General features: G+C 37.4%; 2 protein-coding genes across 2 annotated transcripts in view; both read left to right on the top strand.

Annotated features, from left to right (window-relative positions):
- Positions 1 to 2,584, top strand: part of SPDL1 (spindle apparatus coiled-coil protein 1) — a 19,735-nt gene extending 17,151 nt beyond the window's left edge. Inside the window, exon 12 of the mRNA XM_010718885.3 lies at positions 1,754 to 2,584. Within this exon, the coding sequence (XP_010717187.1) occupies positions 1,754 to 1,904 (151 nt within the window). The 3' untranslated portion in view covers positions 1,905 to 2,584. The remainder of the gene's footprint in view (positions 1 to 1,753) is intronic.
- Positions 2,585 to 4,320: 1,736 nt separating this feature from the next.
- DOCK2 (dedicator of cytokinesis 2) overlaps positions 4,321 to 16,611 on the top strand; it is a 159,987-nt gene continuing 147,696 nt past the window's right edge. The window contains 2 exon segments of the mRNA XM_010718884.3: positions 4,321 to 4,564; positions 13,137 to 13,220. Coding sequence (XP_010717186.2) covers positions 4,525 to 4,564; positions 13,137 to 13,220 — 124 coding nt within the window. The 5' untranslated portion in view covers positions 4,321 to 4,524.

Here is a 16,611-nt window from a genome sequence, read left to right as displayed (position 1 = left end):
ATAAAAAAAATTAAAAAATAGCTTTTTTTTTTTCTAACTCCATAAGCCTTAACAGCTGAGTGTTGTTATTTGGTTAGTTTTGGAATTTAACTGAATACATTTAATCATTGTTTCTCACGATCTGTACTGCCCATAGACATATCTATTACAACTTGTTTGTGCATGTAGCTGAGCATTTTAAGTATAAATAGCTGCATTTTTCTCTCCTGTTCAAACAAGCAGCTGTTCAGTGTTATTGTGAGGCAGTATGATGTTTTCATTGTGAATTGGATTTCCAAAGTTATTTCACTCCATCTGCATTTATTAGACAATTCTGTTAAAATCCTGTTGTGCAGCTTTGGAACCTATTTACGGAACCTATTTACAGTTGTGTTTTTATATGGCCTTTTTATTTGCTTGAAGACTTGATTTGCATGGTAGTTGGTTTTGGGGATTTTTTTCCTCTTATAGGGGTTTCTTGCTAGAAATTCTGATGGCTAGACAGCTTGGGGAAGGTGGGAGGTGGGCTTTGGGCAGAGATCCTTCCAGGTGGAAGAGAGGAGTGGCAAATGAAGAGCACCTACCATAGGAATGGGGTTGGTCAGAAAGTACCTATCTCTGAATACAGATGCTAGACCGTAGTACAGTCTAAAATGCACAGCACAGACTGAAGTGCAGATTCAACACTAACCAAGAGATAATTACTCAGGGTATGTTTTCTGCTTACTCCTCCTTCCTTGAACTGGAGGCTCTTGTTGTGGTCGTGACTTAGTTGGCCACTTGCAAGTTGCAGCGCATCTAAAATGGAGTGCAGCTGGTGGAAAGCTGATTATGGACAATAGATGGGTTACCCATCAGAATTACAGGTGTGGGCTTCTTACAACGTAAGTCCCAGAGCAAACAGCTGGTTTAGGGGAGATGCACAACAAACCATAGTTGCTTTGTATTGAGACAGTGCTTATAGGAAATAATGTGCAGGGATGAGAAGTTAGATTTGTACTGACATGTAAAGTGATGTTTAATTTGTGACTTTCCTTAAATTGTTTTGCTTTTGAAACAATAATAGTCAATTGCTTGTAGGAGATTGAGAAAATATTGCTACAAATTAGTTTTAATGACATTTGTATGCCTATTAACTAAAGCGTCAAATAGTTTTGAGGTCTAAATGCTTTTTAACTCTCAAACAGCATTGTGGCAATTGCCATTGTATTCCCACCTACATTCATAACAGAATTAAAACAAATAACTGGACAAATGATGCAATGTTGAGCCTGAAGATAAACTTCCCACTTCATGTTTTCAGATCTTCAGGAACAAAGATAAAGCGGTAGTAATGCAAACCTTGGTTGGAAACCAGGATGTTGCTTTTTGTGAATTCTTTTTTGTATTGTTAATACAAAAGCTCAACTTTATCACTGTGTGATGTTGCTGGCACTTGTTTTCACTTGGAGATTTGTTCATGTGATGTGATTTCCTTTGCATACGTGGCACAATTAGTGTGTTTTTCTTGAAGGCTGATCCCAACCACTCACCACTTTCAGTAAGCTTTATTTGCCAGATACTGTAACAGACAAGAGGCGCAAAAAAAAAAAAAGTTACCAAATGAGAAGGAATTATATAAACAATATTTTCCCCTCTTGTTTTCTGCTTGCTCTGTATTTGCATGTGGATGCTCTCTATCCTGGTTGGCTTGCTCATTTTTGCTTTAATCTTTTATTTTAGCTCTGTTTTTTATTAAGTAAATATGTATTTAGAATGGTTGCTTTGCCTATAGGTTAACAACTGAATCCAGATTTGAAGCTACAGAAACCGAAGATAAGAAGGAAAATGTAATCACGACCAAGAAGAAAACACAAAAGAAAAAATACACTACATTGTATGTGTCTTCTAAGCCAACTCCTGAAACGCAGTGTGCTCAGCAATAAAACTTTCTGGAAGGAATCTGAATAATTTGGAGTCCTGCTTCAGCAGGAAATACTTCTTGCACATAAATGCAGGTTCCTGATACTGATCTGCCTTGTTTAATGAACAGTATGGCTGCATTAATGGATGTGCACATCTGCTGACTTCACTTCCCAGAGGACCCTGCTAAGTTCCCCAGCAGCGTGACCTGAAGTCTTGCGTGGTGCTAAGACTCTGAGCACTTGTTGGTTCTTGTTTGTTTGAGTCAGTGCCATTCTGAAAGATAAGTACTTGCTATGGAAGTCACCTACTGTGATAAATGAGGGTTAACCCCAAGCAATACCTGGTAGACAATGGTGACTAGAAGAAAGCAAAACTGTAATTACTCCTGAATTTCTTCCATTTCCTGGATTCAGATTTCTTACTGTTTTTTCCCCCCTAATATATGTATCTGCACCTTCACAGTGAGGTCTGAGAGCTGAATGTGTGGAAACTCTCTTTACGCATTTTGTGAGATGGTATTATTTTGAAACTTTATTTTAATTATCAGTAAAAATAAACTTTTACTTTTTATTCCTTCCTAAAGTTGATCTGTTGCGTTGGAGACAAAATATTTTTTTCTGAAACTGCCATTTCTTTGAGAGAGATTTGATAGCAAGCATTTTGTTTAAGAAATACAACTTAATAAAAGCTGACAAATCATGATGTGTGTGCCGTGTCTTTATTCTTAGGAAACGAACTGTTACATTCAGCCTTATCTATGATGTCTGTGTAATCTGAGAATCTTAGTTCTTGATAATCTTTTTCCAGCAGGTAAGCAGATACCCAGGGAAGAGTTCTTTCTTTTTGATGTTGGCTGCACGTATGAACACCGTGTGGAGGAGACTGTGCTTCTCGTAGTACAAGAAGAAAACATTTCTTTCCACATGGTTAAAGGATTAATTTTGGTTACTGTTACTACACACTGAGATGCTATTAACATAAAATAAGTAGAGTACTTGGTAGCTTCAATTAGAGGAAACCTTAAGTAGGTTGTGCATGTGTGTGCCTTAAGTGGGCATATTGCACTGTAGATTGATGCAGGGCAGTTACTTTTACATTGAACTACTGAGCATGTGACAGCTGAGTCCATAAACTGAAGTAACTTGTTAGTGTCACAAGCAAAACGATGATGTTATTTCAACAAATGGCTCAAACTGCATAGGATCATCCAGTTACCCCGAAAAAGTGTTGCTTTACTTTCCCTGCTGCAGTTTATTTTGAGCATGCATTTATTTAGCAAGTTATTTTTTTCTCATAGATTACTAGCAAATCCTTCTACTACGCATCATGAAGGCTTTTTTATTCTCCCTAGAAATGTATTTTGGGGTACCTTGTGTAACAGAGAAGAAATCTGGCAGCTGGGGTTTCTAATGACTGCTGATTAAAACTGAGAACTGGCATGTTGTGTTATCAAAAATTTTCTGACAGATGTAGCACAGCAGTTTTAAAACTGTTCATCTAAAGAACAATTGTGAAGCTGTTGTGATACAAAGAACTTCTTTCTTGTGTGGGTGATGGAGCTCTGGAACAGGTTGCCCAGAGCTGTCTGGGCACCTGGCTGCACTCCCTGCTGCAGGGAACTGCTTTAGCAGGGGGTTGGTTTAGGGGACCTCTGGAGATCCCTGCAAACAATACAGGTCTGTGATTCTGTAATAGCCTGGGGGTAGGATGGTCATTTGGGTTTGTTGTACCATGCAGGAGAGAAAGAAAATATAAGTATTTTCTTGTTTTCACATGTTTTAAACTGCAAGTAAAGAACATGAATGAATGTCATATCTCTTATCCTGTATGTTGTATGTAATCCAGACAGTGAACAACTGTACTTCATCTCTGCATACCCAAAATGTCATTATGTAGGTTACCTTTCATGGCAGCCTGTGTGAAAGTAGAGGCTGTAAATATTTGTATTAAACTAGTTAAAATTTTGTTTAGATAATGAGTCTTTAGTGCTGTTTTGTTCACAGAATAAAGACAAACTCTGCAAATGTAACATTGCAAGATGGGACGGGTGGAGTTTGAAATGTGGCTTTGTCTTCGCCTCTTTTCTCATGTGAAAACGTGGCTGTAACATAAAAACTAAACCTCTTTCCAGAGCAGGTTAAAAGAAAGTAATTTTTAAGATGTCTTGTAGAGTCGGATGATTTCAAATGTTTCTGATTTAGTTGAAGACGAGAGCTCCTTGGCAGCATGAAGGTATTGTTCTGGTGGCGGGGCTTTGCTCACAGTACCCCTCCACTGAAATGCGAGCTTAGGCGTCATGCAGGAGAGAAGTGTGGTGGTTTTGTTTCTTTTTGCTTGCTGATGTGTTACAGCCAGTGTCATGCAGCAGAAACACCCAGTATGGGTTTCCCCTCCCCCACAGCACTTGGTACAATATCTCAAGTTGAGAAAAGAGGAAGGAAGCTCAGAAGAGCAGCAAATCTCGCAGAACCCATACAGCTGCCTCGACCAGCTTCAGTCTTGTCCTCGTCATCAGTAACAGCAGCTAAGAAACAGATTTGCTTCCAGCTCCTTTTTTTGGTTGTCCATCTTAAAACCTGCACTGTACAAACCTCGTTTTCCTCGGCATTGGGCGTCGTGCGGAGCCGCGCAGACTGATGCATGATGGCAACGTGGCACAAGACAGAGAAGAGCGGCGTGGGTATGTAACTTAGTGAGCTGCCTTCTGAGTTTTGTCCTCATAACTTCTGAGCAGGATGTGGGTAGGTGTTATCTCTGGTGTGAGAACACCCTCCACTTTACTACGGTGGTTTAACTGAAATGATCAATTTCATACCAAATTTTAATTTTCCAAAGAGAACAACAAGAAGCGTGTGAATGCCAGTTTGGAGAGATACTGCCCTACCATGCTCTCACTGCTCTAAAATATTGAACTACCACAGTGATGCAGCTTTTCCTACCTCTGTGTTTTAGAAACACATGGAACAATGTGCTGCTCATTCAATAAGGAGCAGCTTGAGGGTACAGTGGACAGATGTCAGGAAAGGGGAATCCTGCAGTTCTCCTCAGAGATCATTAAGTCTGTCATTTGGGGTTAGCATTACTGAAAAACGTGCATACGAGTTAGTTAATACTTCTTGGAAGGAGTATCTTTTTCCAATAGCAGTTTTCCATAAAATTAATAATGTTAATTTGCATAAAGGACTGAATTGCAGTTAAAAAACAAAAAAAAAGGCTTTAAAATTAGCAGTCAGCACTGAAGCACTCGAAGGTAATTCTTTGCTGAAGTTAACTGTAGGTTTCCAGTACGGAACATAGTTTAGCTTATACTTCTACAGTTTGTTACATGCTAGTGTGTAGTTACTAGCCTGGAATCCCCAAATTACTCTAAAATCTTTTCATTTAAAGGAGGATGTAATATCTTGATATGCATTAAAACCATGAGCAGAATGGCTTCATGAAATAAAATGAATCAAGGAATTAATAAGAGGAAAAGAATGTCTTCCTGTTCAGCTACCATGTGCAGCAGTGACAAAACTGTGAAACAGAAGTAGCTTGTTCTGGTTGGCAGTATATGAAAATGAATGTGTGTAAAGCTCTTCTGAGTTTTACAAATAATATCACGTACTTCATGTAATTCAGCACTTTTTTCCTAAAAGTTACTGACCTGAAGGACTATGGATTTGTTGGATGTGGTATCTGTGTCTGTCTACTAGCGATGGAGTATCTTGAATGTGGATGGAGTACTGTATACTGAGCTCTATGTAAGGATAATATAAAACAAGTTTCATTTCTAGGGGCTTTTTACAGGGAGTTATTTTTGGGTTGGAATGATTTACATAATTACAGAAAAGTCTAGCTCTTCTTGCACTGGTTTTTAACAGAACGGGAAACCATTATGTAGCCTGACAATGTTCAGTGTGATTCAGTGATTTTTGTGTGCACACTGCCCCAGTGCAGCAGCCTGGCACATTTCCTGAGGAGGTCTGCACTTCTGATGGCTGACGTTTGTGCCATGGTCACTCTGCTGGGCTTTGGTAGCAGGGAGAGTTTGCCAGTTTACCACTTCACAGCCAGTGTGATCGCCGAGTATATAAAAAGCTGGTATGACCTTATAGTCCTTGTGATATCTGAGAGCTGCAGTAAAGAACACCTAATGTCTTTCACAAACTTTTTTATTTCATAAACTAGTAATTAGATGCAGAGATGTTTGTTTTCATAAAGGCTAACAATGCATGTTGATTGAATGCTACTTTGCTTAAAATTCAGTATTCAGAATAAGCAGTTTTGTATAGCAGTAGTCCAATCTATCTCTGGTTTCAGACTATTTAATTCAAAATAGCAAGATGAGCTAAAATCACTTAGCGTGTTTTAGTTTTGGTCCATAAGAATCAATCAAGTAACAGAAGACACATACAGCATTTCAACATTGTTTCAACTATGGAGAAAACAGTGGGGGATTGTAAAACTCAGAAGGGCTGGTTTTACTGCACCTAGCAGTGGAACTGTGCTCTTGCTGCCTTCTCAGTGGTCATCAGCTCTAACCATGGCACACCCTTTTTAGAGTACAGACTGTGTGCAGCTCATAGGGCACTATCAATGCAATTACAGTTATATGCAGGTGCCATTTTCTGAAATGTGTGCTAGAAATATTGCTGCTACTCCTCCCACCCATCTCCCTGGTAACTGCTGTCTCCTCGAATCTGACAACTGAGGTTTAAAACAGAGCCAGGAAAGTATGAAAATGATTTATTACCATAAGAAGTCTTTAGCTGATGTGCTAAAGACACAGTTTGTCTTACTCATATTAGTCCCATGAATGCTGCAATCTGTTCTATCGTAAGGTGGACGAGAGTCTTCAGAACTTGGGAAATTTTCAAGTGCCAACAATCCAACATAGCTTGTCAGGTAGCAGTCAGCACTAAGGGAAGACTGACTTGCTCTCGTACAAGTGTTCAGGTCATTGAAGGTAGCATCATGTCAGAAAGAGTGAAGATGAGGACAAAGCAAACATTTGTATTTCCTTCTATTTGCAAATTTCCTGCTGCCAATTTAGAAGTCAGTTAGCACTTGAACTGCTGTTGAGTTTAGTTCAAGGATCAGTCAGCTAATGTTGGTCTAAAACTCAGCGGAACACAGGAACAGTGAAAAGGGATGAGGGAGTGTGCATAATGGGAAATGGTGCAGTGAATTATGTCATACTTTTAAGGAACTTTGTTTGTGTTCAAAACCAGACAACAGATTGATAATTTTGATAAATGTTATTGAAATTATGTGCCAAGTTTGTGAAGAAGCAGTCTGACTTATGCTTGGCACTATCATAATCCCTGAGGATGGTACCTCAGGAATTTTTTGGTACATACATTTGGTAGGGCAGAAAGAAGTAAACCTAGTTAGCTACAGACTAACTTGCTCAAGAAAAAATTCTGTGGCTTTGTCTGAGCTGGACTATCAATGAGCCAACAGAGAAATAAACCTACTATTTAAAGTTTTGTATCTCTGGGGGCTTACCTTAAATTTGAGTCTGTAACATTTATTGCTGGCAGATATCAGATCTTAAAGACACCATGACATGAAGGATTTCTAAGGTTGTATGTCACAAACAGTGACAATATCCATGTCTGAATCTATTCTGTTACAGAACAGAACAGGAAAAATGAATACAATAGTCAAATGGATGTTCCAACAATAATGAAATACCAGTTAAATGCATGTAATCTTTTCTTGTTGGTCTTATTCACAGTTTCTGCTGTCACACAATTACTTTAAGTTAATAGAAAACTGCACATTCAAGGAAGGTCAGCAAGGCTGAAAAAGAACTGCAGCTTATATACAGAACTTCCTTTTCTTAGCCATGCTAGCTGTTGACTCGCAGCTTATTTGGTTTTCCTTAATTTACATGGGAAACTAAAAATGTATTTTCTTTTATTTCTTTCATAACGTAACTAGATGAGAATAGACTCCAAACAGTTTTTAAAACCTGCTCAGCAACAAAACAAACAAGAAAAAATAATCAGGGAAATGGTCACACTGAGGATTTAGGTACAGGCATTTTTTTCTTTGGAAGAGTGTTGAGAAAACTGTTTGAAAATTAAATAACATTTATGCTTTTACAGATTGAATAGAAAATAGTGTAGCTACTGAAATTTACCAGTGGGAAGCTAAAGCAGAGCTGAAGCCTAGGATGTGGGCTAAGGATAAGTGCAGTCACAAAGTGCTTTCGGAATTTAACAGCTGTGTTGTAAGCATATTTCTGTAGTCTCTATAAATCAAGAAAAACAGACCAACTGAGTCACAGAGACCAAGTGCATTAAAGCTGGCGAAGATCCCAAGTTATAAAGACAAAGCTTTTTGACCACTTCAGACTATTTTGTTTTCTGTGTTTTCAGAAGCCTTTGTTTTCAAGTCTCTGGGGAATGATTGTCATATTGAATTTCTAAGCCTTTTATTAACAGCATCCCTAACAGTTTGCAGTTCATTGCCCAGTCAGGAGTTTCAGCTCAGGACTGTTTTGTCCAGCCTGCTTTGGAGCCAGCAGTAGTGCTCTGAATACATCTGGAAGATCCCCAAGTCTTGGTTGAGATTCCTGTCCACTTGCTATTTTAGTGAATTAAGTAGCATATGCCAGATAGCTGACTTCCAGCCAGAAGTATTGCACATTTATGCTAGGCATGCTATAAGAACAAGCTTCACGTATAAGAAAAAAGAACATGTTGCTTGCTCTGTGAAATGCAGACCTTGAACACAGCAGAGTGCTGCAGCTGCTTGGGAAACAGCAATCTAGTATAGCTCTCCATAAAAAGCAAACTGAAACAAGATGAAAAATAAGCTGAGAAGGCAATCTCTTAATCTTTCAAGAAAATGATAATGCCTGGCCCAATACTTCTCTTCATAACGACTTCTAAAAAAATAAGTCACCTAAAAAATCAATCTGGCTATAAAATACGTGAAAAAATGTACATTCACACACCTTTACTTTGCAGTAGCTCGTAAGTCAATTTGGCCAAACCAATCCTTGAGGTTTGTTAAGTACCTTGGACCTATGGAATCTTTATTAGAACTTCATCCATGTTTCATTTATTATAGCAGACCTGTTCTGTGGGAGTTAAAGACTGATCCCTTGCTCAGGATACTAGAACACAAAATTTACAGGTTTCTTTGCACAAGTCACACGTGCTAGGACTGTGTAATACTTTTATACAAGGTTTGTCAGTGTCCTAGCTGAGTAATTTCATACTGGCTTTTATGAGGAAAAAAGTGGTAGCTGAGCACAAGTAATAGATCTGTCAGGAGAGAAGGTGATACTTTAACATTACCTCTCATAAAAGTAGAGTTGTAATATCCCCCAAAATAAAATGGCAAGGGATGGCTGAGGCTATCCACTAAGGCTGTTGGAATATGCAGCAGAGCTCCACGATTTAGGACATAGATATTGCAGATAATTCCACTATGGTAAAGTGAAATTAAGAGCTGATTCAGTAAAACTGTACGTGAGAAATTATTTTCAAATTCTTTTTAAAAGGCAGAGAGGAAAGTCAAGCCAAGAAAATCAACCAAGAAGGCTGTTAGTAAAAAGTGGTACTCACAAATGAAGCAATTTAATCGAAACGTTTCTTTTAAAGAGCAGGAGTTCATGCGAAGGAAAATAAGTAGGAGGACAGACAGGAAGATTAGGTTAATAAATGGCTTCAGTGTTGCAGGTTCATGGACTACTCCTTTCTTACCAATCCTGCCTTGCCTTAGCTTACAGTCTAATTGTGTGAATACCAAAGACGTGGGCTTTTCAAGTACTTGGCTGCTCATCTTTGAAACTGAGAATGTAATCTAATTTCAATAATGTTATCTTGTCCCTGTGTCAATCAGCTGTTCCTGGAATTTATATTTAAACAGGAATCCTACTGTGAACAAAAAGCACCTGCTTCATTTACCTTTTTGTAAGGTAATTTATTTACCTTTTTGTAAGTAAATGAAGTTTTGTACAGAGTCACGTGGTTGTTTTGGTACACGTACATACATATGTCATTGTACAGCCATATACATATATTTACAGTAGCATATGCATGTATTGTCTATATATATCCAGTTGGAGGAATGTTCATATGTCGCACACTGCCATTTATGTGGAATAACATACTCAACAGCTCTGACTTTAATAGACACGTGGATATTTTATTTATCCTTCACATCATTTTTTTTTCTTTGATACTGGAGTGGACACCATTAGATATCTTTACTTGTTCTCTGAGTGCTTGAATGTGGGAGAGTGATGTCAGAATTGACACTGACTTCTTAGACTGTCTTTACAGGGTGTGTTATATTGTATGATAAGAAAGGATAATCTGGACAGGCTCCAAAGATGCCCACTTGTACTTGAACAGAGTTAAATTTGGAAAAATGTTCATGTCAGCACTCTGACCTGGTATTTTCTGGGCTTGATACTGTGTTTTTGAATGAACATGGAGTTCTCCAAGCAGGCCACCTTCTATGACTGGCATGAAGGATGCCAGTGAGTGGAGAGGACAGCATTCTTCAGAGTGATTTGAAGGGACCTCAGTTTCCGAGAGTATATTTTTTAAAATCCCATTGTAATCATTCTTATGTAAATGTTAGGTAAATAATTTTCAAATCCATGCAGTTTTGTTTTTTAACATTATTTTACTTTTTAAAAGCAAAATAAAACATAAAATATTCGTGCACATATGAAGATCTTAAAGGTGGAGGGGAAGGAATCTTGGCTGGTGAACTGCGAAGTGATCTAAGGAAAGAGAGTCACACTTGGATAGGAATGATATTAATTGAAGTTAACAGCAGATATACTTGTATTTATGCTGTGCTTTATCCCAGCAGGCAGCTCAGCACCACACATTCATTCACTCTCCCTTCCCCGTGGTAGAAGAGAATCAGGAAAAAACAATGAAGTAGAACTTGTTGGTTAAGATACAACACTATTTACTAAGACTGAAAAGGAAGATAAAAGGAAACAATAGTAATGATAATAATATATATTTACAAAACAAGAGATGCACAAAACAATTGCTCACCACACACTGACCTACTGCTGGCATGGCTCATTTTGTGACTCTTTTATTCTACCGCTTCAGAGTCCTGCTTTGAAATGGGACAGTATCTTTCAGAGCTGCTCCCCAGCCAACTCCCCTCAGTTTTGTTGTTTGTTGTTTTTTTTCCCCACAAGATGGGAAGGAATAACCCTTTGGCCAGTTTAGGTCAGCTGTCCTCTTTCTGTCTGCTCTCAATTCCTTGTGTCCTCCAGCCCCTATGTTATAGTTCAAAACCTTTAATAGGAGTTTGTTAAGTACTTCCTACCAAAAAAAAGTTTGAACGCTACAGTAAAAGCCAATCAATTTTCTACTTAGTCATATAGAAAAGTCTTAGCTGGTAAAGCCACTTCCTTTTGTCAGTTAGTTGTTGCATTTTTCAATATATAAATTGTTATTAAGTGGTGTTATTAGCAGAGAGCAAAAGCAATGTGCACTGTAAATATATGACTCAGTAATTTGCATCTACATTTTGAGAGAAATGCAAATGGAAGTAGAGTAGTGCAAGTTTTGAAATATGAAGTGTATTTTAGTCAACACTCATCTGAATCTGTGTGGATCTTTCAGGAAAACAGCAATAGCCTCTGCTCCACAGCCCTCACACACACTCTGATGGAAACAAATGGCAAGTACTTGTAAATGTAAGGATATTTTATGTACTTACGAGGGTTACTTGCCATCTTAACTTACTGAATTCTCTTTCAAGATTATAAAAGACAGCTAATCTAAACATAGTCATACATCCACTACTTTAATTTTGTGTTTAGCTGGGTCAGTTCAGCAAGATTTGGTTGAATTAATGGCTTAATCTGCAAAGCAGAGTCTCTTCAACTTGTTTATTTGGTTTGCTATTTTTCTTCTTTGTGTTTATTAATTGAATTTCTCATCTATACAACCAGGAGAAAAAAGAACTTTTTTTTGGTTAAATAAGGCTCCTAATTTCCTACAAATTTGTTGTAAAAGTGTAATGAAGTATAGACTAACAAGAAACAATCAGTGGAAGATAAATGGGAAATATTTTAGCTCTATGCTTCTACCTTGGACATAAACTTGAAAAGCTCATTTGAGACTTTAAATGTAATTTTAAATTAAATGTTAAAGCAAAATGTGTCGTTGACAAACATTTTGGCCTAGCAGAAATCAACATGCAGCTTTAGAAGCCCCAGGGAGAAGGGTACCAAAAATACATAGGAATATGCTGACTGGAAACTGACCTTTCTAGAAGAATTTTTATGGCTCAAAATACTGCATGTTTGGATGCTTTTGATGGATGGATGGATTGGGAAGAAAGGAAGAGAGCCCTGTACACTACCACCCTTATGGCACAACAGAGGTCGCAGTTAATGTGCTGTTCCTACTTGTACTGCTTAATTGTGGTTTTAGGTTTACATATCTTAAATAGTTTCCCTGAGTGATAATAGATCCAGTAACCACTTCTAATCTTTAACACTATTGTGGAAGTCTATAAACAAGCACACAAAGAAAAAAATACAGAAACAAATGCTTACCATAGCAGCCCACATCCTGCAGCCGGAGAATATAAGAACAAGTAAAGAAGCTCATTTTTCTTGTTTTCTCTCTCAAACAACATACAGATAAGCTTCTGATTAGAAGACTTCTGAAATTTGCCACTTCTCTTTTTCAGAGTAATTAAATATCGAAAAATAAGAATTTTTTTTACTGGTTCCAAATGAAACATTTCATGTTAAGATGAAGTATCTTCAGAAAAATTTGGTAAATTGACATTGCACAAATCTCTGTGCCCATTCTCCCTGGCATCACAACTACTTCATGTAAATTGTGTGCTCATTCAGACCAGCAGACTAACAAATCCACATGACAGCAAACATATACATGTATCTGTGTGTGTGTATATATGTATGATCTGCATTTAAATATGAGGTTGACGTTTGGACTTGATGATCTCGGTGGTTTTTTTGGTGTTTTTAATAATTCTATGATTCCATGTAATAGTAGAGTAATTGCTATAAATGGCTTAGTTTTCTTCCTGCACTTTTTTCAGCACAAGTGCATTTTCAGAAGAGCCAAAGTAATGAGAGTAGATGAAGCTCACTGATGGAATTACAGCTCCATGTATTTCTTTATTTATTCATGTCTATTTATCTAGTATCAGCATTCAAATAAGTGCCTATTTATCAGTCAAATATAATGTATGGCTGTATTGAAAATCAGTATTTTTGCCCTCTAAATTTTCAGCAATATACAATTTCAAAGGCTCAGGAATACAACAGCTACCTCTGCAAATTGGTGATGTGGTCCACATCTTGGAGTCCTGTGAAGGTAAGCCAGTGGACTTAAAGGTATAGTTTCCTTTGTTTAAATAATTTAATCCTTTATTACATACCGGTTGCCTATGTTACATAAGTAGCTGTCTAATTATGTTTTTGGTATATATTTGTATTATTGGTGACAGTGTTCTACTTTTTTAAGAAAGAACTTACTCATTTTTGGAAAGCCAAAAGCAGAAAATTTACAGGACGTGTGGTTTCCTTGAGAAGCCATTACAAACTGAGGAAACCATCAGGGTAAATATCATTTGTGAAGTTCATGTCAGGCTGCACCTGATCGAAGCTACACTACATTTGATGCAAACCTTAGGGGATTATGATTTTGCTTCTAATCTAAACATTTATTGCTAGACATTTGGTACTGATGCTACATAATGGTTTTTATTCGGCACTGCTGTATTCCTACAGTACGAAAAGGAAATCTAGCTGTTCAAAATGTTCTTTAGGTCAGCACGATAGAAACACTTCTGAAAATCATCCAACTTATTGAATATGTTAAAAAGTAGAAGTCCAAGTTGAGTATTGCATGATAAATATTCAACATGGTGACCTAGGATTACAGAGCTGACATATCTGACCATCTGCTATAAATATAAAATAAATACAAGTAGCAGAAGAATAAGAGAACATCAACTCTGTAGATTTGTAAAGCTGATTTCATTGATGTAATGTATATGTAATGTAATAGTATATTTGTTCTTATTGGTTTACACTTCATGTTTTGACTGCATTATATACTGCATCCATCAAACTGATTGAAGTTTTCATCTAGTATAAAGCAACAGTGTTGCAATTATTAAAAGTTGGTTGTCTTTTCAAAAATCATTGATTTATTTTTGTTTACAATCTGCAGTCATATAGTTCATACAATCATAGAATGGCTTAGGCTTGAGAGGACTCTAAAAATCATCCAATTCCAACCCTCTGCCATGGGCAGAGTTGCCAGCCACTAGATCACACTGCCCAGGATCCCACCCAGCCTGGCCTTGAATGCTTCCAGAGATGGAGCCATTCCCCTTTCTGCTTATAAGCGCCCTTCAAGTGCTGAAAGACCACAATGAGGTTTCCCTGGAGCCTTCTCTTCTCCAAGCTAAATAAGCCTGACTCCTTCAATCTTTCTTCATAGTGGAGGTTCTGCAGCCCTCTGTTCATCCTAATGGCCCTCCTCTGGATCTGTTCCAACAGCTCTGCATCCTTCCTGTCATGGAGAACCCAGGGTTGGACATGGTGCTCCAGATGGAGCCTTAAAAGGACGGAGTAGACGAGAATAATCACCTCTCTCTCTCTGCTAGCCATCTTTCTTTTGATGCAGCCCAGGATACCATTGGCTTTCTGAGCTGCAAGATCACACTGCTGCTCATGTCCAGCTTTTCATCCACCGGGACTCCCAAATCCTTTTCTGCTGGGCTATTCTCAATGTGTTCTTGCCTTGACTCAAGTTTAACACCTTGCAATCATCCTTGTTTAACCTCATTAGATTCTTGTGTGCCCACTTTTCAAGCATGTCCAGGTCTCTCTAGATCGTATCCCCTTCCTATTTTGTCAACAATATAGTAGATGAGGTAAAACATCAAAATTATCCTTAAAAATATGAATTGCCTCTTTGCAAACCTAATTATAATACTATCTTCATCCTTTTTGCACTATAGGTTGTATCTTATTAAATGCAATAATATTGGAGATAACATCAGTTTGCAAAAAGACTAGCTGAGCCCTGTCTGTTCTACTGCACAGACCTCTACACTTTTTGGAAACAGCAAGTTTTTTGAGAAAAGAGCATCTGAGAAAATGCATCTCTGATGTTTTGGAGCACAAGAACTGTGGGGTTTTTGGATTTGTAAGAGAAATCCACTCTCTATGAGCACTGCTGTAAAAAAAAAAAAAAGTCATTAGTTTAACAGTCAATAGATGCATCTCTCAAAGCTATCTGTAACAATTCTTGCAGTCTTTAAAAAATTAAAAAATCTATGTAATTTTTTAGACTCAGTATGTTTTGGCCTCTCTTAACTGCAGAAATAACCACCATCTCAGGTTTCTGACCTGGAATATGCTGAAGTCGTAGAGAAGTTGTCATTACAGTCTGGCAAAGGAAGTGGTAATTTTACAGGGTCATTTTTTAATCTAAATGTCTGTTACATATTTTCTGGTCTTAAGATATGTCATAGCTTGCTTTATGAATTATGTTTACCAGTGAAGAAGTGGCAACTTTCATCTTGCCATCAAGTGGCAAGAGGAAGCAGATCTTCTATTAGATGCCTTAAAAAGATGCTGCCAGCTGCAGCTGAAGAATAATGGTAGTTGTTTTTTCTAGGCACACTTTGTGCCATTTTTGTTTCGCACATGCAAAACACGCATGTAGAACTTGTATGTAGTCACAGAAAACAGAATGAAGTAAATCTTACACATTTTGCTGAAAATTGGTGATGATGTGGAAATAATTCCACTCTAGAAGTGATTTGGAACTATTATTTTTGAGAAGATGCTAGTAAAAATTCCTAGTGCTAAAAAAATAGAGAAACCAAGTCTATCCCAAGTGTTTCTTTGAGGTCAATTGTTTATCTGAATCTTCTAATTTTCTTTGTGGACATTTGTGATAGGGAAGAGTTAAAATCTCCTGAAGAAATTACAGTCAGAAAAAGTAAGCTTTTGGTTTTGAAAAGCTTTCTTAGGAATGAAATAGTTGCCAATACAAAGTTCAATAATTCTGCTGTGCAGGTAAGATGTGATGACGGAATGTGTATACAGTGAACATAGCTTCTAATTTAGCTTTTAATCTAGTAAGGTTGAACTCTTGATTTTATCATCTTTATAGAATTTTATTGTGATTTAGCAGGCACAAGTGGAACATAGCCTGAATTAGTGTTCTAATTACCACTGCTGCAATACTGTTTTTTCTTTTTCAATAGAGATTTCTAGTTGATGATCCAGAGCCCTATAATAGTTCTTCATTTATTTATGAGGTTCTATTTGAACTTTGCAATAGGAAGCTTCTTATTTGAGTTGAGTCCAAAAGCTGATGTTCCTTGTGGCATAAAGATGTTTTTTCTTCCCAGACTTGGCAAGTTGTATGTGTAAGTTAAGCCATGTATTACCTTAGCTTAACACCTAGAACACAATCAGCAGAGCTTAAAGAGCTATTCAATATAACAAGTATTCTTTTATCAAACTTTATCAACTTATATAAGTGTATAAACCTTTACATACATAAGGTAAAAATACTTATCCTCTTTTTTGTGCAAGTGTGGGGGTGTTATATTCTGCATAAGAACATTTGTTCCTTCTGTGCAAGACTTGAAAGCAGATCATACTTGCCCGTGTATAAGCCTTGCTGACTATTTCCTGCTACTCATTTGTCTTTCTGAATTTTTTGGAAATAACCTTTT

The sequence above is a fragment of the Meleagris gallopavo genome, chromosome 15 (assembly GCF_000146605.3).
Source record: "Meleagris gallopavo isolate NT-WF06-2002-E0010 breed Aviagen turkey brand Nicholas breeding stock chromosome 15, Turkey_5.1, whole genome shotgun sequence".
NCBI lineage: Eukaryota > Metazoa > Chordata > Aves > Galliformes > Phasianidae > Meleagris > Meleagris gallopavo.
The sequence above is the reverse complement of the archived record's forward strand: the minus strand, read 5'-3'. Positions and strand labels throughout refer to the sequence as shown.